At 42.4% G+C, this 23,863-nt stretch overlaps 1 protein-coding gene and 2 non-coding genes across 4 annotated transcripts in view; all 3 read left to right on the top strand.

Annotated features, from left to right (window-relative positions):
• The window catches only part of wdr43 (WD repeat domain 43), a 57,392-nt gene extending 39,717 nt beyond the window's left edge, over window positions 1-17,675 (top strand). For both annotated transcript variants that reach the window (XM_069887708.1, XM_069887709.1), the window contains exons 10-18: window positions 1,255-1,386; window positions 2,588-2,725; window positions 4,472-4,558; window positions 6,510-6,541; window positions 7,265-7,328; window positions 9,672-9,785; window positions 10,631-10,700; window positions 11,381-11,436; window positions 16,996-17,675. In XM_069887708.1, coding sequence (XP_069743809.1) covers window positions 1,255-1,386; window positions 2,588-2,725; window positions 4,472-4,558; window positions 6,510-6,541; window positions 7,265-7,328; window positions 9,672-9,785; window positions 10,631-10,700; window positions 11,381-11,436; window positions 16,996-17,115 — 813 coding nt within the window. In that variant the 3' untranslated portion in view covers window positions 17,116-17,675. The remainder of the gene's footprint in view (window positions 1-1,254; window positions 1,387-2,587; window positions 2,726-4,471; window positions 4,559-6,509; window positions 6,542-7,264; window positions 7,329-9,671; window positions 9,786-10,630; window positions 10,701-11,380; window positions 11,437-16,995) is intronic.
• LOC138737837 (small nucleolar RNA SNORA31) lies at window positions 10,850-10,980 on the top strand. Its single transcript, XR_011341267.1, has one exon. It is a non-coding gene; the product is annotated as a small nucleolar RNA SNORA31 (small nucleolar RNA).
• A 1,230-nt stretch (window positions 17,676-18,905) lies between the features above and the next one.
• On the top strand, window positions 18,906-19,012 carry LOC138737792 (U6 spliceosomal RNA). Its single transcript, XR_011341234.1, has one exon. It is a non-coding gene; the product is annotated as a U6 spliceosomal RNA (small nuclear RNA).
• The last annotated feature ends 4,851 nt before the right edge of the window (window positions 19,013-23,863 follow it).

The raw sequence follows: 23,863 nt of genomic DNA, 5'->3' as shown, positions 1-23,863 counted from the left end.
AAAGATGCCCTTTCAGTATTGCTTCAGTTGCATGATATGACTAAGATTTCATCACTGCTTGAACAGTTAGAAATGAAGATGAAACCTTTTAAATTTCTGAAGAGTGTTCCATACAAAGGTTCACTGTTTTAAAACTTCCTCCTCTCCCAAATCTTTCCATTGTCCCACATTGGAAAATAGTTTTCCTCGTGTTGGTAATGTTGACCTTATACTTTGCACTTTCCTTCATTAATGTGGAAAAAAATTCTTCTCGTTTGGGTCATATTTTAAACCATATGCTTGGTATCCTTTTAATCTCTTGGATCTGCTGATTTAAGGTAGCAGTTTAGTCTGACTTTTATCCATGCAAGTCAGCAGAATTTTGGGACAACTACACTGGTAGAAACATCAAAGTTCTGTTTTGGATAAGTAAAAGCCAAGAAGAGCTGCCAAAGCTTCAGCTAGGCAAGCCATTCAGCCCACAATGTTGTGCTGAGCTATGGATACTGACTCCACAAAGGGCTATTCCTTCCCTACCTCACGCTCAACCTTTCATTCTTGCATCCATGTGCCTATCTGAGTTTAGAATGTCCCTATTGTACCAGCCTCCACTGCCGTGCCCGCCCCCCCCCCCCCACAACATGTCCTGCAACGCATTTGAGTCACACTTGGAAGGAATGGTTGTAGAAAGAACATGGAATCCTTAATTGACCTTGTTTTCATGTATTTCACTGAATTAGTTTCATGGTTTTCAGTAGTTTTAAATATTCTGAATGCCTGGGTGCAAGAGACAGATTCCATTTGCCTCTGCTGGCTGGAAACCTGAGAGATGGGGCCTAATGGGTATTTTGAGGGCAGAGAGAAGGAGGTGGGGTTTCTCTTTTATGGAAGGAACCCAGATCTGGTTGGCAACTTGGGTATTGGTTCCTCAACCCTAGAATGTCTCCAGACTATAATTCCAACTCAGATTTGGCATTGAGGTGGGTACTGGAGAAGCTGGTCTTCTCACCACTCATTTGGAGATTTGGGTCAGTGTATATTAATTTATTCATCTCACAATCTTGAGTTGTGGCTCCTTACTTTGCATGTTGGCCTATTTACTTTTAAGTATAATGTTGAGACTATTGGGATTCTTTGTTGAAGCTAATTTATAGAAAATTAAATCTCCAACCAGTAACCTGGAAAGAAAATAGATGCACATGTATTATATTTACATGTGTGAAGGCTGTCTTGCCAAGTTTGTGATTTAACTGTTTGCTCCTTTTCATCTTGCAGGTTAAAACTCCAGTTGTAGCACGTGATGTTAAAGTGTTGGTGCCTGGTATTCCAGGTCATAACGCAACCATGAAGTCCACATTGATGCAATCAAGAAAGACTGAAGCTAAGAGGAAAGATTCAGCAAATGAGGTACCAAATTAACATAGCATTCTTGAGTTTGATAATGGAAACAGTTCCAAATTCCTTTCATCAACACTTTTTAATCTTGGAAGGATCAGATAATCAAAATACAAAGAATTTAAATTCCTTTTGGGTTCCAGGTGTTCAGCATTTACTGCTCATTCCAATCTACCCTTGAAGGTAGAAATGAGTAACCTTCATGAATCGCTACATTCTTTCTGATGCAAGTATTCTGGGTGTTCTTGATCGGGGAGACTGTCCAGAGTTTAGACTTTCTATTTCAAAGTCAGGGGAATCAGCAGGTTGGTCGCAACTTGTATACCTAAAAGGCCATGCCTGAATACATTTGCAAATAAGTTTAAAAACAAACCCATTTTTAAAAAAATACTGTGGACCCCCTTTTAACCATTATTTGGATGAGAACCTGCCTTTTACAAGAGGACAAACGCAATCTGCTGGAGGACCTCAGCAGGTCAAGCGACATCAGGGAGAGAGAGAGAGAGAGGATGGTCGAATATTTGGGCTGAAATAATTTATCAAGGGATTGGCTCACGGATTTCCTCCAGCGGATTGTGTTTGCCATCAGATTCCAGGATCTGTAGTCTGTGTGTCTATGATGTGAGATTGACTGTGTTTGCATGAACATGGGATGCATCATATTTGGGGGAAAATACAAGTCCTGGTACTCCAGCTGCTTATAAATTCAAAAGTTGTTTCCATTTGATGATTACTCAGTGGCAGTGGGCATTCTGTATCCGGGGAAGGGGCTCCAAGTTGCCAAAGAACACCAACGATGTGAGGCTGGGAGTCAGGATTGAATTCCTGATCACAAAGAAGTTTACAGAGAGCTGCTGAATAGCTGGAACAGAGCAGTAGTCATTCCATCTACTCAATAGAACCTGACTGTCATTCAGTTTCAGAAAATGGTATTTGATCATGGGTAAGATTTAAATCTTGAGCAGACATCTTGCTTTGAGCTGTTAGAGTATTTAATTTTATTAATGTCATTCAAATTCAGAATCTAAAGTTTCTGACTACAAACTTACCAGCTTTCAGTAATAGTTTAACTTGACATTGACCAATCCAAAAGGACACTTGGAGCAGGTATAGATTTGGTGACCCAAGCTCTAAGTTTCCAATGTCCCCCATGAACAATCTAGGTGCATACAGAAAATAACTGGTTAAATGTTACATGTACTTTTTTTTCCAGTTTACCATTGAGGAGCGATTGTCTGCCATGGATATTGATGCCATGGAAGTAAAGCATAAAGGAGGCTTTCCACAGGCTGACAACTTTGCTGTGTTGCTGGTACAGGGACTAGAAAGCAACGACGCCTCAATTCTAAACGTACGATTTTAGTTGTCTACTGTCGGTTTTCTTGAGACTATTTTGTGGGATCAGTCACACCTAGTTTCACCTGCTGTAGTTTTAATAAAACAATCTAATGGGCTGTTACTTCAAAATTGTTTCTGCTAATTGTTCCTCCCACAACCTTCTATCAGCCCTTTGATCTAATTCCTCTGTATGGCTTTTAATGCACCTTTCCAATTGACTTCTAAGGAAAGATGAACTCCACAAGTCTCTCAATCCAGCTCACTTCAAGTGCTAAACTTCCACGAAATTCTCTTCAATTTTGTCTTGATTCCTTTTCTGCTGGTGTAGCAACATGACATCACTTTCATTATTGGTTTCCCAGTCGTTTCTTTGACTTTTGGGTGGCACTTCAGGCATTAAACTTTGAAGAATAAAAGGGAAAAATAAGGTATTTAAATGTGATCGCCCTTCTCAGTTCTCCCCCCCCCCCCCCCCCCCACATTTGTAATGCTGGTCAATTTAATTCAGATGTTTGTAATTGTTTTAAATCATCTAAAGAATTGGCACACCAATAAATGTTTGCATTTACTGTCACTGGTCGTGCACTGACTTCCTGATCATGGCAGAGGTTCGCATCTGGAACTCGGATTGCTGATCGTTTGGACTGGAGGCAAATCCATGGATACTTAGTGACTGGGGGACGCTTCTTTCTCTGATTGTGAGGGCGCTGGGCAATTTCTGCTGATGGCGAATCTTTTTCATGTCATGTAATAAAATAGACAATGTGATAATCAATAAAATAATAGTGAATGGGAAAAGGACCAAATTTCAAAAGAAGGAAACTCAGCACTGCTAGGTTTTCCCACTAGATGGTGCCAATGCCATTTTGATAGCATTTCCTGAATTGTAATTCCTAAATAAATGTTCATGAATACATTGGATATTAAATTGTTAGTGGGGAGCATTATTTAAATTTGAGTTTTTACATGAAGGTACATACAACTGTTGGGATTGCCCAGAATCTGGAGTTGTGTGATGAAAAGATTATAATATTGTTCCACCAGCTCAAAAGAGTTTATGCTGATTTTAACAGGATCCCTTTTTTCTGATAAACTTTCAGTTTATTAAGAGTAAATTAGTACTCCTTGTGCCACATTGTGAAGCAGCAGGAAAATATTTGTCTTGAAGTTTTCTTGGAGAAACCGCTAAAATTTCATCTCTGCTGGAGAGGAGTAATTTTTAAAGTCTAATGGGAGCACGTGTGTGCAAATAATCCAACTTCACGTTTACCCCCGTCGTCATCCAGGACCCTGGTCACACTTCCAAGATGAAACGTGGACTCGCTCCACTCTTTTTCTACACGGAGTAACCGAATGGTGCTGAGGAACCTGAAGTGTCAGGAACATGGTTGAAGGCAGTAGTGTACAATGAAAATTATTGTAATTACTCATTCTGTAACCCTGGCCAACTATTTCTGGACGTGAACTTAAGCATCTAATGGAGATTTGAGCTCCTATCCAGAGAAGGGACTGTTTTCCATCAGGCTTCTCTAAGTTAATTCAAGGCCTGGCCGTTTTGGCTGTTCACATTTTTTAATTGACTGGAAGAGGTGAAAGCAGTTGTGGTTGGCCTCTTGGTGTGAAACAGCTGGCTGCCGAACAACTGGAGGTGTTCTTCCATTGACAGCTGGCTCCACTTCATATTGCTTTGAGAATTTTGAAAGATGACATAATGACAAACGTGGACAATTTTAATTTTGTTTTCTTTATCTTTGTTCAGAAAGTGCTCCAGATCAAGAAGGATGCTTTGGTAAAGACCACCATTGCCAGGTTACCTGTAACTGCAGTAGTTCCACTGCTTCACGAGGTAAAATTTGCTTAGAAAAATGCATTATTGAGTCAGATTCAAATAGAATCTTGTTGCATTGTAGGAACTCAGCAGCCAAATTTGCCAAAATTCAGCATCAGGGAGACACAAGATAAATGAGAAAGCCTTTGCAGATTTTTGCAATTGTAGTTGTTTTAAGATGGTGCTAAACTTTCTTTCTGCTGACTTGTTTTTTTTTTAAATGAGATGTTTGATGCCTGTGCTTGTTCAGTGGTACAGTTGCAGGTCCTAACTTTATGGGGAAGTAGAAGTCTTAGCTTGTTTGATATATTTTTTCTTTCCCCCCCCCAATTCAGACCACCAGTTGCTTTGTGTTGTGTGGGTGGGAAATTTTTGTCGTTTATGATTCAGTTGTGAAGTTGCTGGCTTATGGACCTTTTTCTGCTTTGTTTCAGTGTTGGGGAGGGGAGAATTTGACAAATCCAATTTGACCACATCAGCACAAAACACTATTACTGCTTCATGGTTGTGACTTTTAAAAATTATGCTGTGAAACTGACACCACTAAATAACATAGTACAGTGGTCCCTGACACGTGTCTAAGTTTCGTTCTGAGTAACTGGTCAAATCTCAAAATGGACACAAGTCAGACGTATGTTACTCTGGGCTGACACATTCTTAAACTGGAGCTGCGGCACAGCCCGCCCAGCACTGGAAAGACCTGTTATTCACCGGCATCTGGGTCACCTTCCCGCCTTGTCCCGAAAATACAACACATTGAGCGGCAGCAGAGTCTCTGCGCCCTCCTGGACCCCCAGGACTTGATGCATAATTTTTATATTTATGTATTTTTTCTTTTTAAAAATTTGTAGAGTTTTTTTTCAGTCATGTGTATGGATGGTCGTAAGTCACGTAGGTCGTAAGTAGGGGACCACCTGTAGTTTGTTGCTTTATTGCATGTGAAAGAGAGCACTTGTGTCTGAATAGCTAGAAATTCATCACTCCAGAAATTAAAATGTGATTGGATTCATTGGTTAACTGGGTAATCCTTTCCAGGTTCAGTGCTTGTAGATCTGTTCAGTAGGAGATAGATTTGCACAGATTCCCTTTCTGTCTAGGCTGGGATCATTCAGAACTCCATTCAAGTTAACAAAGTGGGAGAGATAGTGGCATTAGCTTCTGTTTCGAGGAGGGTCTAAATTTTCTTCTCTCCATTTTGAAAGATGGTAGCACAGCTATGCTGCTGCTCAAGGCCAAACAGTGGTGTGTGTAGCTGGTAGAGCCACTACCTTGGAGTGTTAGAGGCCTGGCTTCAGTGCTAGCTTTGGGTGCTGTCTGTGAAGAGTTTGCACATTTTCCCTGTGATTGCATGGGATTCCACTGGATTCTCTGGTTTCCTCCCCTATCACGAAAACATGCAGGCCCATATTTAATTGCCCACTAAAATACCCCTAATGTGGGTTTATGACTGTGGATTTCTTGTAGGATTATTAATAAGTCCATTTGGATTGTGGGTCAAAGGAATTGGTTCCAATCTGTATCACTCCTGATCCCCAGTGAACTTGCCTCTAGGTATGGTTCTGTGTCCTAAAGATGTGCTTGGTGGCAAGTTTAATTAAGGTGCTGGAAATGGGCCCTCAGCATGTTGTTTATTGTCAGAATCTGGGAGGAATTGAAAATGCGGGAGGGAAAGTTAATTGTGTGAATGCAGTAGAATTGTTCTGAATTAGAGTCGTCTCTTGACTGAAGTAGCCTCCTACGTGGCATCTGGTTTCCTTTTTACTCTTCCTGCTTTTCTGCATTAAATGTAAGCAGAGGGATTTGACCAAATGAACTGCTTGGTGCATAGACCCTTCCATGGGGACATGATTGATTATGGATAATGTGTGCTCTTGGCTTCATAATTTGTAACGCAGCAAGAATTTCCGGGCAGATGTGCATGGACATAAACTCATGTTTTTCTCTCTCCCACCCCACCCCTCCCTGGCAGATCACAAGGCGATTACAAAGTCATCCTTATCGGTGAGGTTTTAATTTTGCACTGATTTTTTTAAAAATCCCATTGCTGCTTGTTTTCCCTGTGTACTGCCATGCACACTTGCTAATCACTCGATGTATCAGATGTGGTGTTCAGACTAGCAGCCACAATCCACACTGTCTCTGAGCACTGGCATTTGGCTGACAAAGAGCATGCTGTTCAGTTCTGAAGCATTTATTACCTTTCATTATTCATGGCCAGAGGATTGTCTTTGTACTTGGTGCCAGTGTCTTTATGGCATTACATCACAACACTATTCCCTTCATTGATATGGAATGCAAGTAGCTAGCTTGTCCCTAAATATTTCACCTTGTATCGATGTATACAGCCCACAGTGATAGATTCTTGCACTTTCCAAGCTCAATACCATGTGGTAGAGATTGTGAAGAACCTGATCTGTGAGGAATTGATTAATTTTGTAAGGGATATGAATTGCAGATCATGGGCGCTGATATTTGATTCAAAGACTGCCAGCCTTGTGCTGAGATCTGTGGACGTGGACTGTAGTCTCGAGGGAGGAATTTAATTTGGACCTGAATTTTGGTTTTGGCTGGGGTTTTGGTAGAATTTCTGTTGGCGTAGCAACATGTTCTCTGAACTCTTCTATATTTTGTGGCACATTAGGAAACCAGTGCATTTCATTTCAGTTATTATTAGTTGTGGTTGTGAATTTTGCTCAATGACCTTTCCCTGTCTTTTACCCTTAGTGCTTTGCTAATGGTCAGGTGGTTAAAGGCAGTCTTCACCCAACATGCCTCCTTTCTATCTACGGTAAGTCCGTCCCTTAGAATCTTTCCTCACTGGGATCCATTTTTGCTAAATGTCACATTTTCCTCTGTTCAGCACTACTTACCTTCATGCTGTTCTGAGTTGGTCAGCTTATTTTGGGCACCTCTGTCCTCGTTCCATCGTAATCCCCATTGTTTTTGATCCGAGCTTCTCCCTCAAGCTAAAAACAAAACATTTCATCGTCCAGTGATCTTTGTTTTTGGGGGATTTTGTAGTCTGAGCTTATTTATTAAACTTGCCTCATTATACTCTCACATCCAAGAAATACACAAGTGCTGGATAAACTCAGCAAGCCACGCAGCATCCATGGAAAGCAAAAGACGGTCAATGTTTCCGCCTGAGCCCCTTTTACATTAAGGTGTAAAACCTTTCAGCTTTCCATTTTGACATTTAACTATTTTGGGGCCTTTCACTCTTGATATCTTTGCCATGATGTTTTGCATTCAACTATTTATTTTATTTTCATCCTTGTTTCTGCCTGGATATTATGCTTGGTTTTCTATCCCTTGCCATACTACTTAAACCAGCCTTGCTTTGGTATAAACCATCCCATTTCTGAGTTTTGCTTTCCCCAGAATTGGTTTCAGTGTCCCAAGAGTCCGTATGCCTTGTTCTGCTCCATTTCTAAAAACCTTCATTTCAGCACCTGAGTTACTCATTTGATGAATGCAAATCACACTGGGATTTTATTTCATTCCAAACTCTTGCTTCAAGGAGGAACTTTGGGCTCGAGCAAGTATTGACTTGCAGATGATAGAAGAAATGCTTGCTTAGCAATCCGTATCCTTTTCTATGAGTTGCACTGAAATTCTAATGCCAGCTCTTGGACTTCACAAAGGCCTGTTGCATTGAGCCTTTAAACTGTTCCTACCAATGTGCAGTGCACACCTCCTTGGCGCTACCCAATTTCCTCCATCTTCCCAATCTGAATGCAACTTTCCCAATCTGAATGCAACTTGGTCACATGCAGTTTGATTTATTCAACTTTGGTAATTCTATATATTAAAAAATGTTAAATCGATTTAGTAGCTGATTTGGGATGTTCTCGCTCTTCAATAATTGTAAAATTTTGTTTAGCTTGTAGACCATTAACAGATGGGAAACAGCCAATTGTGCACCTATTGACCAGCCATGAAGCACCAGCAGTGGCTTCCTGGTTTATTTTTCTGGTGTGAGATCAAATTCCTTGCGCTTTCTGCTTGCTCTTCTAATGGCATGTTGGATTGAATAAAGGAAAACAGTTAATATTTAGAACCCTTTTTATCATGTTTGAATGTTGTGCATGACTGTATATTCTGACTGCTGAAGGAAATGTGTGCGAACCTGTACGCTTTGTATTTTTGAAATTCAGAAGGGAAAGACTGGAGATGCGGAAATGAACTGTGACCCCATGAAGTGCCACTCTTGTGCCCACACCTCCTCTCTCACCGCCATTTGGGGGCCACAAGCAGTCCTTTCAAGTGAAGCAACACCTCACTTTTGTATCTGCAGGAGTGATCTGCATCCAGTGCTTCCTTTGTGGCCTTCTCTACATCGGAGAGACTGGGCGCAGACTGGGAGATGACTTCACTGAGCACCTTGGCTCTGTCCACATCAGTTATAGGGATCTCCCAGTGATCAACCGTTTCAATTCTGTGCCCCACTCCCATGCTCACGTCTGCACTATTCCACCAAGACCACCTATAAGTTGGAGGAACACCATTTGATTTTTCCATCTGCGCACTCTCCAACCAGATGGCATTAGCATCACCTCTGGTTGATGCACAACTACTCTCCGTTCTCTCTCCCTTTGTCAGCTTTCCACCCCTCTCTTTTCACAGAGCAATCCCTCCCCCTCCCTGTTTCCAGATGTGCCCTCCTTTCCCTTATCCTATCTTTGGGACTGGGCTCCTACCCCTACCATTTGTTTGTGTGCCTGCAGACATTTTTCCATACCTTGAAGGGCTCAATCCTGAAATGTTGGTTATGTATCTTCCGTTGCTATATAAAGTCCACTGTTTGTCCTGCTGGAGTTTCTCCAACGTTGTTTGTTTTTGATCCAACCTCTGTGTCCTGCAGACTTTTGTGTTTTACAAATGATAGAAACAGTCTACCATTTGATGAAGGAAAACCGTATTAATGATTCTCATCAATGACAATTAACTCTGACGAGAGTCTTTTGGGAATTTCCCTTTTTGGAAGAAATCTTGGGAAGATGGCGCTGCAGAAATTGAGATTAGTTACTGATCTGGTTTAGCAACCTGAAGGATTTACTGACGGGTTATGCTTCAATGTTGGTATTCCTCAGTTCTGGCGAGCACTAATGTGGTTAATTTCACCCTGCAGCTGCCCGACCTTGTGCCACAACTCGGGATGTTACATCAGATGATGGAGAGCAGAGTGAAAACCCTGCAGAAGCTTTCCCGCCTGCATGGCAAGCTTTATCTTCTCAGTGCCCAGGTAAGATTTGTCATTCCAATGACCTCCAGTAGATTTATGCCCTTTTGGAATCTGAAAACAATGCAAGGCCAACATTTGGCCTATTTCTGTGCTGGCCTAAAAAAAAGATAAGCAGACTTCTTTCAGTTCATTACTGTGTAGATTGCTCCAGTGGGTCAAGTGGCATCTGGGAGAAAAGAAAAAGTTGATATTTTTTAAATACAGTATATATTTTTAAAAAATGTATTTACAGCACAGTGGAAACTGGTTCTGGCCATTTAAACCTGTGCTACCCAAATTAACTTGCCACCCTGTCTATTTCCACGCAGACACAGGGAGAATGTACAAATTCCTTACTGGCCACATTCGAACCCAGGTTTGCTGGCACTGGAATAGCATTGCGCTAACCATGCCACCCATATTGAGGTGAAATCATTTATGGAGACTGCTCGACCACCTTTCTCCCATTGCTGCTTGACCCACTGAGTTCCTCCGGCAGATTGTATTTAGCTTCAGATTCCAGCATCTGCAGTTTCTGGTACAGCTCCAGGAATTAAACCTGTCTGTTGCATCTGACTAAATGTCAAGATCCTTCACTGTTACCCTGCCATAGTGTGAATCCAGAAGCAGGTTATCTGGTGGTTTCTGCGGATTTGTTTTTAGCCCCATTGTGTACAAATAAGCTGCTGCATTAGAATAATGACGCTTCAGAAAAACTTGAATGGCGACAATGCATTTTCATGGAAGGGCTGTGAAAGGTAACTTACAATTGCAAGACTGTCTTCCACATTTCTCAAATGTAAATTCCTGCAATTGTTTAAGTGTCAAAATTTCCCAAACTCAGTGGATGTTTTGATATCATTTAGGTTGCAGCATCAAAGCGTGCACAGGATGCCAGCACTGTGATCCAGTCACCAAAACTAGTTTACGCAGAAGGTAAGCACAGACTGCAGACCTCCACAATCTGTAGGTACAGCTGCTGGAAGCAGCTTGGGAGAAAGGTTGGGACTCTGGAATAATAGAGTACTGCCATTCATATTTTAGAATCAGTCTGTTGCTCTATTGGAAGAAATGAGAGGCTGAAAATGCATCTACTGACAGACCTAAAGTTTGACACTAGCTTTCTGGGTAATTCACTGAGATGCAAGATCAAGTTTCTTTGCGCTTTCTGGCTGCTTATTTCATGGCAGCTCAGATTGAATGAAAGAACACATTAACACTCATCAACAACAGTGAATGCTTAACTGTACAAATTCTAATGTTTTGCTGTTTATCGAACTAATGAACTTGCTGAAATTGTTTCTCTAAATAAGGTGGGGGAGAGGGAGGAATGTGGTGACTGCTGGCCAGAAGCAGTTTTCCCATTAGCAAACATTCCCAGACCTGCTGAATTTGCCATTTGGATCTTGATTATCTAAATGGAGACTGTACTCAGGCATCTGATAATAGTAATTTCTCAAATTCACATTTGTCTCATTACCCCCAAACACTTCTTAAGAATAGAGGTGGTTTTCAATAAGCTTTCTGGCCAACTCTTGATGCCTTAAGCAGAGAGAGCTGTGAGAATGCAGGTGATATTGCAGGTCATTGGCATTAATTTTTGTTTTTGGGTTTAGCGTCATCAGAAGATGAAAATTCCGAGCACGAACTCATGGAAGATCAGGAATCTGATGTAAGTTTAACAAGTCACAAAAGCCTTATGGAAGTTTCCTTTTGGTGGATGTGATTGGTCTTGCTAAGTTAGTGAAACTTTTCCCACTTGGCAGTTCATTTTTGCTTCAATGGGTGGTCTCAATTCTGAGTTAATTAGTCATTTAGCCAAATTATTTTGCACTCTTTTAATTTCAGCACTGAAAAGTGTGTACTGTTCCCCATAATATGTGGCTCTCATAATTTCCTAGTTAAAAGCATCGCCAAAGCAGGCAATATTCGGGTGTTCTAGGCTATAGCACTATTTCAGTAGTGCTAAACTGTGTTGCATTTGGTATGGGCACAAATTCTACATTGTGGATTGCACTGGGGCTATTTGGATGATTATTACCCTCTAAATCACTTGGGATTGTTAAGTTTTGACGTTTTAGATTGGACAAAGGAGGATGTTAGAGGTGGAGCAGTTGCTCCTATCACAGCTGCACTCAGAGGACCCAAATGGTGGGCTCAACTGCTGAGGCATTATGGGTGGAGATTAGAAATAAGAAAGGTGCAAATCACTCTTGGGCTGTGCTGTAGTTCTTCCAGCAGCCATTGGGGGTGGAGGAGCAAGAATGCAGACTGATTATGGAAAGTTACAGAAGCCACAAGGTTGTCATGGAGGGAGATTTGATTTCCCCAGCATTGACTGGGAAGTCCTTCATGTCAAACACTTGGATAAGCAGGCGCAGGAGAATTTTGTATGTAGATAGCCCAACCAAGCAGGGAGGGGGCGATGGTCTGCCTTGTATTGGTAAATGAGCCCCTGGCTTGGTGATGAGTTTCAGTGGGGGAACATTTTGGGAAGATGCTCATGAATAAAGATAAACCTGGGCCCTGTAGAAAAGTTGGGGGAGGACGTGATTAGACAGGAGCTAAGGAATATAAACTTGGAGCAGCTGGAAAGCCCACAACAGATAAGTGGCAATTGTTCAACTAATGAGAGTCAGAAACCACATGTTCCAGTATGAAGGATGGCAAACTTGGCTTCATTGGGAAGGCCATTGAGTTTAAAAGGAGGTCATGTTGCAGTTATATAAAATTTGGTTAGGCTGCACTTGGAATACTGTGTGCAATTCTGGTTACCCCACAACAGGGAGGCAGTGGAGACTTTGGAGAGGGCACAGAAGAGGTTTACCAGGGCATGGTGTGGTTTAGAAGGTGTATGTGGAGAGATGGACAAATGAATTGTATTCTCTGGAGCATAGGAACCTGATAGAGGTTTATAACATCGTGAGAGTTATTTATGGGATGGAGTCTGCATCTTTTCCCCAGGGCAAAAGTGTCACACACAAGGGGACTTGCAGTTAAGGTAGTAGGAGATGTGCAGAGCAAATATTTTGCAGAGTGGTCAATGTCTGGAATGGGCTGTTAAAACAGTAGTACAAGAACCTTCTTGATACCACATGAATTTTGAGGCAATGCAGCAGATTTTGTGATTTGGCCCTTATTTTGCACAGAAATGTGAGCTAGAGGGCCTGTTCCTGTCTTGGACTGCCCATAGTAAACTAGGCAGATGCATGAGCTAGCCTGTAAGATCACTGCCATTTTTTTTTTAAATTTTTTTATTTTTCACACCATAAATCACATTAGCCATGATATACACTTTTTCTTTTTCACACATATACATTGTCTTTTTCTCCCCCACCCCCCCCCCCCCCCCCTCCTCCCAAGCCACCCCCCCACCCCCCCCTCTCATCCATTTTAGGTATACAATCTAGGTTGCATTAAGCCAGTCAGACAATGTTGTCATTCAACAAAAATACACCAGAAATTCTACTGAGTCCATTCTTTTCTTTCCTTCTCCTTCCATCAACTTAGGTAATGTTTGTCCCTGGTAGGTTTTTGCTATTGTATTTAATGTAAGGCTCCTATACTTGTTCGAATATTTCAATATTATTTCTTAACCTATATGTTATTTTTTCTAATGGAATACATTTATTCATTTAAATTTAGTAGTTTCTTCCTTTTAATTTGGTTATGTATTCCATTAATATTTAAAGTCATATAGTTCAGCGTAGCCATTTTATATTTTGTTTATCTTCTCTTTCCGTTTTTCCATCATTACCTTTCCTCCTTTTCCATTTCTGTTTTCTTATTTTCAACTCTTTATAAGACAACATTCCTACAACTTCCAACATTTTCCTTATTCTCCTATTTCTATCTTCTTTATCCCCAATCTCCCCTTCCCCTCCTGAGTTGTCCTTTATCCCTTGTCGGACAACCACATCTCCCCTCTCCATTTGGATTTGCGAATCCACTCGCAAGCGTCAACTGATTTTGCAGTGACCGCTATTTCCCCTCACCCCGCCTCCCCCAGAAAAGATTTCACTTTTCATATGTCACAAAGGTCACTCTTTTAATTCCCTCCTTATTCTCTCTATTCCATTACCTTCCCTTATTAATTCTTGTCTATACTATCTATATTTTCCTCTAAGTACAGATACATTCACGTATGCACATTATCTCTCTTCACTCTTATACCTCTTTACCCGCATACATATCAATCGTGATCATTTTTACTCTCATTACCCGTCTTCATCCCTCAGTCTATTTTTGTCTTTACCCACATACATATCAATCGTGATCATTTTAACTCTCATTACCCGTCTTCCTCCCTCAGTCTATTTTTGTAATTGTTCTGCAAATTTTTGTGCTTCTTCTGGATCCGAGAATAGTCTGTTTTGTTGTCCTGGAATAAATATTTTCAATACCGCTGGATGCTTTAGTATAAATTTATACCCTTTCTTCCATAAAATCGCCTTTGCTGTATTGAACTCTTTTCTCTTCTTTAGGAGTTCAAAACTTATATCTGGATAAATGAAGATTTTTTGCCCTTTATACTCCAGTGGTTTGTTGCCCTCTCTTACTTTTTCCATTGTCTTCTCCAGTACCTTTTCTCTTGTAGTATATCTTAGGAATTTTACTACAATAGATCTTGGTTTTTGTTGTGGTTGTGGTTTAGAGGCCAATACTCTATGTGCCCTTTCTATTTCCATTTCTTGCTGTAGTTCTGGACATCCTAGGGTCTTAGGGATCCACTCTTTTATAAACTCCCTCATATTCTTGCCTTCTTCATCTTCCTTAAGGCCCACTATCTTTATGTTATTTCTTCTGTTATGGTTTTCCATTGTATCTATTTTTTGAGCTAGTAGTTCTTGTGTCTCTTTAGTTTTTTTATTAGATTTCTCCAATTTCTTTTTTAAGTCTTCTACCTCCATTTCTGCTGCTACTGCCCGCTCTTCCATCTTGTCCATTTTCTTTCCCATTTCTGTTAAGGTCATCTCTATTTTATTCATTTTCTCTTCTGTGTTGTTTATTCTTTTTATTAAATCCTTAAATTCCTGTGTTTGCCATTCTTTAAATGACTCCATGTATCCTTTAATAAGAGAAAGTATATCCTTTATCTTGCCTTTCTTTTCTTCTTCTATTTCACCGTACTCTTCCTCTTCCTCTTCTTCTTCCTCTGGGTTGACCATCTGTTGTTTCTTTGTTGCCCTTTCCTCCTCTTCTTTCTTGTTTCTATTGTCTTCTGTGGTCTCTTCTTGCTGCAGGTGTTCTGCAGCTGTCGTTGCCGGCTGTGGAGATCGACTCCCCAGCTGGTCCCCCCTCCCGTCGGTGTGTTTTTTTTCATTCGCATCGTGCATGCGCGAAGAATCGCGCATGCGCGGTTGCGCACTTTTACTCGGCTCAGCGAGCCATTTTTGTAGTCCATTATTTACCGACCTGAGGGAGCGGGTTTCTCTCTCCGCAGCGGGCCTCTTCGCACAGGTAAGGCCTTCACCTTTTTCCTCCTTTGTCTTCTCTTCCTCTCTTCTTACCGTTGCTTTCGATTTTTCTTTTTTTGTCGCCATTTTCTTTCCACCTTTATACTCACTTTTCTGTAACTTTTATTTCTGTGCCTTTGTTTTCCTTTGTTTTTCCCGACTTTTCTGGAGGGGGCTGGAGTTCACCGTCCGGCCACTACTCCATCACGTGACCCCTCTCGATCACTGCCATTTTCAAGATTCAATTTATTGTCGTAATAAAAACTGTCGTATTACATGAAATTTCTTTTGCCTACTTTAAGACAGCCAGATTTGCCATCTGCAGAAATTACCTGAAGCACCTCTTGTGGTCAGAGAAAGAATGAAAATAGAGTTCATACCAGGGACACTGAGTGTTTGTGGATTCACCTCCACCACTCCTGTACACTCTATAGCCACACAGAGTCCAGTCCAATCCAATCAAATCCCTTCAGCCAATTTCGAACCAGTCTCCAGCAGTCCACAGTCCAGTGCGAGCGAGTCCCTTGACCTCATTCTCTAGCAGCCCACAGCCTCCATGGGTGTCTTGCTTCGAGTCACCAACAGCCTGCTGCCTCTGTGGGTCATTCAGCCACAGAACCCCTCACTGGTCCGCTGCTGTGGTCATTGACCTGTGGGCTGTCTCCTCTGCTTCTCCTCAGATGGAGGGTATCCTCCCTGTTTTCTGAGGCCCTATGTCAGTCCTCTGCTTCCCTGGAGTCTACAAACCCTCACGGATGGTGCCGATAGCCACCACCATTTTGGGTGCAGACCCTACAGTCGCGGGATTTTAAGTAAAACCAATGGTTCCTTTCACGGGCCATTCAAACCCTGTATGAAGCTGATGGCTGTCGGACTGGGCAATTGGATTCTGCGGGAGTGCTGTGTTTCTGCTCCCCTCGGGTCCAAACCCGAGGCAGTGCTGGCGTTATAGCAGCTCCAGAAGTGCCGCCAATTTTATTTTATTATCAGGTATAGTGTAAAGATTGCATTTCATTTTTGGGACGTGCAATGAAGAGGTTGAAGTGCAGGTGAAGCGAATCAGTGGACTACTGTGCAACAGAATTTTAGTAGGTGTTTAGAAACGTAGAACAACACAGCAGTGTGGTGGTGACCCATATATTCCTTCCTTAAAAAAAATACTTAATAAATGCCCCCAATCATCTTCCACCACCATCCCCAGCAAGGCATTCCAGGCACCCTCAACTGTGTGCGCACACATTTCCCTCCCATAATCTTTGTGCATGTGTCCTCTGGTGTTGGCTGATCCTGCTCTGGGAAACGGTGCGCTGGCTGTCCATCCTATCTATGCCGCTCATCCTTCCAAGCTCTAAAGAAAAAAAGTCCCAGCTTAAACATTTCAGACTAAATTTTACAGTTAATGATTGCCTAGTTGCAGCATTTCAATGAGCTAATATTATCGGACTCTGTTCAATGCGTGTGGCCAATATGGAAAACAAATGGGATTGGTGATCTGTCAAGAAAATACAGTAAAACCCCTGGTATCCGGTACCTGTGGTGATTGATAGATGCCAGATAAGTGAATTTTCCCATTGTTTGAGGTTGCATGTTGTGTGGATTGGTGAACTAATGGCGAAGCATGCCAATTTTAAACATTTATTTTCCTCTTTTTTTTGTCGGTTGTTTGGTAATGGGTTTTTACTGTACCTTTGGGTACTATTCGCAGCCCCACTGTTGGGTGTGCAAACTATTTCTTTGCAAAATTTTGTAACATTTATCTAATGTTTTAATACCAGGAGAACTGGGAAAATGAGATCGAAGAGAGTGTGGATGACCCAAAAATGCATATAGATAAAGAAGTCAGTGAAGATTCTGGAGAGGACTTGCACACAGAGAGTGAAAGTGAAAAGGAATAAAACCATTTTTTTAAAGGAAAATCGACTCTACACTCTTGGGCCAATTAATCTGAACCAGGCATCTGAATATATTTTTTTCCATTCAAAAACTCTTTAGTTTGACAGACAGATGACTGAGACTGCCAGTCACGAATGCACCCACAACTGTCTGTGCACATTGGATTCCAAGGAACTTGTGACAGTATTGGTGGTGCAACCATGTTTCTAATGCAGGTCATTGTTTTCCAAGGACATTTCTATTTGGAGTGATTATCGCAGCCAGTAAAATGGTAATAACTCATGACCATTTGAAAAAGGGGTGGGAAGTTGAACAGAAATCGGTCGTGTTATCCATAATGACTGCTGTGACATTTTAAACTGATGTATGGACAAAGTTTGGAGCTTTCTCCAAGATGATTCCGACCAGCTGCCACTCATGCTTTCAGATTAGTATGTTGCAGGTATCTAGTCATTAGCTGGTTGACAGAATTATGCATATTTGTCTATAAATCAATAATTTACAGCTATTCATGCTGTTTCCTCCTTTGTATAGTGAATAAACATGATTCTCCTTTATAAAATTGTGTTCTGTACTTTGTCTTTAACAGAACTTGGATTAAAATCCATCATCGTGGGAAGTAAAATTAATTTTATTTTGCAAATAGCTGTTTTTAATCCCCAAAAGCAGAGGTATGGTGGTTGTTGATTAAGATTGATCTCGTAAAACATCAGGGCTATATGCACACAACACTCCAAGTGGCAGTGAGGATTAAACAGGGCAGTTACCGCTGCCATTCTCTTGTGGGATGGAATTAAAAGGCATAAGTTAAACATGAATGGAAATTTGTATGACACATTGTGCACAGTTCTGGTATGTTTTTAAAAAGGATATGAAGGCTTTTCATGAGATACAAGAATGAAAGGGAAACTCCCAAAGATGGTGCCGGAACGAGGTAAAACCCAGAAAGGTTGAATGGGTTGGTGTTCACCCAGTGTGATGTCAGCAACTGGAAGGCTGGACCCATCCCTGCCAAATGTGAAGAATTTTAAAAATTCTTCATCGACAAAGTTGAGAACATTAGGAAAAAACATCCCTCCCCCACCACCCGTAACCTAACTGAACCGCATGGCCTGAACGACTTCAGTCCCCTCACATTACCCACCCTCAAAAAGGTCATGTTTTCCATCAAACCTACAACCTGCCTCCTACCGCCTACCTGAAGGATGTCTTCAACAATGCGGGTCCGAGCATCCGCTCCAGCTTCAACAGCTCCCTAACCACTGGCTCTGTTCAAATGTGCAGTGGTTCAACCCCTTCTGAAAAAAACCTAACCTTGACCCCACTAGACTCTCCAGCAGGAGGTTGGCATCAAATGGCGTGGTTGAAATCTTGCCTTTCTGATGGATTTCACGGTCAGCATGGGAACTGCACATCTGTCTCAGCCACCCCCTCTCCTGCAGGGTTCCGCAAGGGTCCATCTTTAGCCCCATTCTTCTCTCGCTGTACCTACTCTCCCTTGGCCATGTCACGCAGAAATGTGACATCTCCTTCCACTGTTACACTGATGACACCCAGTTCTACCTCCCCTAAAACTGGATGACCAGTCCCCCAAAAAAAATCACCAATTGTCTGGAAAACAAAATACTGGATGACCCACAACTTCAACTTAATGAGACAAAATCTGAGATCATCCTAATTGGCCCCCCCCCTAATTTCACCAAAAAAGTTACATGACTCCCTAGGTAACCTATCCACTCTTACTAAACCCCATGTTAAATCCCTTGGGGACCCTGTCTTCAAATTTGACAAGGTGCTCGCTTCGCCAGCACATGTACTAAAATTGGAACAATACAGAGAAGATTAGCATGGCCCCTGCGCAAGGATGACACGCAAATTCGTGAACCGTTCCATATTTTTTAAGAAAATTTTTTAAAATTAAAAAAAATTGACAAGTGGGTCAACGCTGTGGTGAAGGCCTGGTTTCACCAGCTCTGCACCATTGTTAAATCTTCCTCTCACTCAAGGACCTCAAAAGGGTTATTTCACACCCTTATCTTCTCATGTCTGGGTTACACTAAACTCTATACACTGGGATTAGCCAGTCCTCCCTAATCCTCCTCCAGTTGGTTCAGAATGTCACAGCTAGGGTCCTGACAGGTGCCAAGAAGCGGGATCACATCGCCCCAATTCTGGCCTCCCTCCAGTGGCTGCTGGTGCGGCTCAGAATCAACTTCAAGCTGCTGCTATTTATAAGGCCCTCAACAAACTTGCCCCCCCCCCCCCCAATATCTCCGATCTGCTTACTCAGCTACAGCAGGATGCCTGACTTTTCCATGCACTAAGTGCACACAGAAGGAAGACTGGGCCTTTGTAATTGCAGCCCCCAAACTGGAACGGCATTCCGACTGTGCAACTAGCCCCCTCCCTCAACTGCTTTAAATACAGGTTTAAAAATGTACCTTCTGTCATTTGTGTTTAACGTCTGAAACCCTTTGTACATTCCTAACCTCCGACACTATTCACTGCAATTGTCTATTTATAACACCTTAAATGTATTAGTTTTGATTGTTTACCTTGGTTTGGTCAATGCAAGTTGAAATAAAATGTGCTACATAAATAAATAACTTGAAGCAACTCCAGGGAACCTGTTCAGGAGCTGGTTCCATTTTATAGGCAAGTGACAACACTGTTAACGTGGCGGGTAGCACAACACTTACAGCAATTGGGACCGGGGTTCAAATCCCGCGCTGTCTGTAAGAAGTTTGTATGTTCTCTCTGTCTACGTGGGTTTCCTCCAGGTGCTCCAGTTTCCTCCCACCCTCCAAAAACATTCTGGGATTTGTAGGTCAATTGAGTGGCACGGGCTCAAGGGCTGAAAGGGCCTGTTATGTTGCAATATGTCTAAATGCCAATAATCAGTTGGCGATGGAGTTCTCGTTGGTCGTTGCTACCTTGTTGAGATGGACGCTGACTTCAGAGGGGATGCTCCATTTTGGGTCAAATTCCAAAACTGATCAGCTTGCAAAGAGCCCTCTGGATTCAATTACCAATCCACCCCTCTACGTTGGGTAAACGTGTGCACAACATTGAATGCAGAACAGGAGTAGGCAAATTGTGCTCTGTAGCTAATCTTTACCTCTGCCCATGCTAGTCCATTTATTTTTTGATTCTCTTCAAACCCAAAAATGTATTGAACTAGTCCAAACGAAAGCTCAGCTCCAGGAACTGAGGCTTCAGCCAAACACTACCTGTACTCTACTTGAGTATTGCTAATTCCTGAGGGAAAACTTGACAATTGTGGATTAATGGCTCCCAATCTCAAAGTCTTGGATCTGCATATTAAGGATATCTACAGGCATGGGCTGAATGTGTTTTACTTTCTAACTCCCAGGTCCCTTGGGCCCCCTGTAATCTTTCAAGCCAGTGGCCTCAAGGATTGGAAATGCTGACTGTAGCCAACATTGTTGCATGTGAATGCCTGAAGTCCTTTTGGTTGTGCATCAAACTACCGACAACACTATCTAAATGCTGAAGCAGAAGTCGTCCAAATTAAATTGGAATCTCGCACTGAAGCTCACAGAGTGTATAGATTTGTCCTACTGTACACCAAATGGAATCCAGCACAAGTTCAGTGTTGTCACAGATCCATCTCTACCCCTTCTGCAGCTCCCATGCAAAACACGTCCACTCAACCAATTTTGTGCAATTGGCTGGCTGGGAACATATCCCTGAACAATGCCAGAAAATTCTTTCCCCTTTGAGTAGATGTTACCATACATTTTGGTGTATAAGGTGAATCGTAAAACCCTCAAAAATGGGTCGACTTGTGCACTGAATATACTTTTTGAGACCTTAAATTCACCCCAAAAAAACCCAGATTAATGTTGATTCCACGTGCAAGTCGATGCTGGAAGCAATTCTCCACCAGCAGCACTGCCGCTACCTGGGACCCTGCCATTGCCATTCCTGCCTGGCTGCTCCTGCTGGGAGCATGATGGCACCGCTCCAGCTCTGTGGGCTGTTGCCGCTGCTGTCTGGTAGGCCCAGGTTTCTGCTCCTGCCTGGAGCATGATGTCACTGCTCCAACTCTGTCGCTGCTCCTGCACGCTAGGCCCAGGTTATTTTTTTATGACTTAATTTGCAACTTTGTTATTTGCAATTGGGGTGCTTTTAAAAAACAAATTGGGTTGCTCCTGGCAGGCCTGGACAGTCCGAAAAATGGGGATCGACTTGTACGCCGGATATACCTTAAAATTGGGCTTAAAAAGGGTGTCGACCTATCTGCGGTCGACTTGTACGCTGAAATATAGGGTAACATTTTGTCCACACTGCAGCTGCACTTCTGGGTGGCGGGTTTCTGGGGTCACGCTCCAGTCCCTCAAAATGCACTCTGGTTTTGATTTGTCACCTGGGGAAAACCTGAACCAAGCTGTTTGAAAATGGATCAGGATGGATGCAAGATGTAGTCGATGAAAAGCTGGGGGTTGTGACTGGTCGTGGCTGTAAATCATGTGACAGTAGAACTGTATCTGTTTAAAGCACCTCACCTGAGTGGATGAACAAATAAGCCAACTCTTCATGATGCAAGTTGATCAAGGGAGTACAGATTTGCACTGGGGTAGCACCATGTACCAAGGTAGCAGGCAATGGCCCTAATGCAGGGATTCGTACAGTGGTTTGTCTGGGTATGGTGGGCCAAAGGGCATGTTTCTCTGCTGTGTGAGTGAAGAGCCCAAACGGATCTCTCTGCAGGCAGAGACTTTTCAGCACTGAAAAATTAACAAGCAAAGGTTTCTATGACTGGCTCCCACACCTCGTTAAAATCTTTGTTGGTGCTGAGGTGAATGAATGTGACGAAGTGTTCTGTCGGGTGTGGAATCTTTTGAGCTGGAGCAGTGTTTCCCCTCAGCAGTTTGGATAGAGCGAGTTCAGCTCTTAAATCTTTCATTATGATTTGTTACTTTCTCATTAGCAAGGAATGATTTATCACCATGACTACAGTTGCCACAGAAGCTTAGGTGAAATAACCTATTCAGCATCCATCCTGCTACTTGGGATGCACAGGAGTCCGTGCAACACCACAGCGCTGTGTGGTAAGCAATTTTTAACTCAAATGTCAATGGGAATAGGTTGTGCACTTATTTCTGATTCAATCTTCAGTAAATTAATTTGCTGTTGCAATGATCTGCCTTTTTCCCAACCTTTTTTCTGGCTAGAATAGTTTGTTTTATGGGAATATGTCAGTGAAAACCTAATTTAAACGGAGTTTGAGTGGGCACGGTGTAAATTGAAATTGTGTGATGTTTGGAGTTTTAATTAGCCAGTCAGAGGGATTCTTGTGTGAGAATTCTAACCGCGAAGGGCAAAAGAACAATTACAGGATGTAGAATTACAAAAGGGGAGGGGGGGTGAATTTCAATTAGTACCGAGCAAGGACAGCATGAGAATGATATTGGGCTCATTCAGGAGCCTGATAGCTGTGAGGAAGAAGCAGTCTGAAAGCCTGTGGGTGCTCGATTTCACTCCATGTCCTTGTTTTTTTGGTAATCATGGGCATTGCAATGTCATGACTCGCCCTTCAGAAACTTTTCATTAGCCTTGGAACCAACGTGTGTCTGGGATAGTGCCATACTTGTACTTGCAGACGCCAAATCCCACAGGCATGTCCCACTTTTCCCCCTCGGCTATTGGCTTCTTCTGGTTTCTCTTGCATTGACCTCATGGGCAAGTTGCAGATGTGTTTGCAACTGAGCCTCTGGGATGGCTACTGAGCAGAAATCCCAGCTGTTGACTTCGGTGCTGTCTTCTAATCAACCATTATATCAATGGGAAAAGGGAAGAGATTTTGCTTTGTTTGAAAGGTTTCAATTCGAATATAGAACATTTGGAGTATCCATTAAAATGGTCTAGTGTAGTCTCCTCCAGCCTTGACCTTCACATATAATGGTTTCACCTCCATTCTGTCCTCGGTTCTTCCTGAATTCAGTCACTTCACCAGTGGGGCCCCCTTTCTTCCCTCAGTCTCTGACACTCCTTCAAACTGCCTCTTTGATCATGCTTTTTTTCATCTCCTTGCTCCATTGAGACTCCTGGAAAGCATTTTGGGGCAGTTTGCTGTGTTGAAGATGGCACAGAAATCGATGACCTTGTTGTTCCTGCCGATTAATTGGTTGGCTCCCCTCCACTGTCCTGGTGTTTGGCATTGGGGTCTTCAGCTGGCTTGTAACAATCTCGAGAGCAGGCATCTGATTGCAAACCCTGATGTTTCCGGATTTAATATCCAATTCATACTAAACCTCTTTCTATTGTGGGAGCCATTATATCAGTTTTAAAACCAGGGATCTATTGCTGTCATTTTAATTTGCTTTCCATGAAATGAATATTTCCATCAGTTAATGCGTCAGCGTGTTTTGGAAAATGGCATCTTACAGTCCTGTTGGGCCATTAGCCTGCAGGTTCAAGATAAGCCCTTAATACTTGCATCTCAGACTTTTCTCTTTTGGAGCTGGAAGTTTGTAGGTTCGAGTCCAGGACCAGAGATGAGCAGAACATTCAGCGCTGAAGCGGGACTGCCACCTCTCAGATGAGGCTGGAAGCCAAGGCCTCGCTTCTCTTCCTGCTGTGAGCAAAAGATTCTTTGGCACTTTTAAACTGAGGCAGTGGGTGTTCCAGCGTTTGCACCCTCCCATCCCTTTCACACCCAGGTTGAAAGTCAAAAAAATAAACCGCAGATGCTGCAAATCTGGGGGTAAAAATTCTGTTTGGGAC

This window comes from Narcine bancroftii, chromosome 6, assembly GCF_036971445.1.
Source record: "Narcine bancroftii isolate sNarBan1 chromosome 6, sNarBan1.hap1, whole genome shotgun sequence".
Lineage (NCBI taxonomy): Eukaryota > Metazoa > Chordata > Chondrichthyes > Torpediniformes > Narcinidae > Narcine > Narcine bancroftii.
This window is presented reverse-complemented; position numbering and strand designations above follow the sequence as displayed.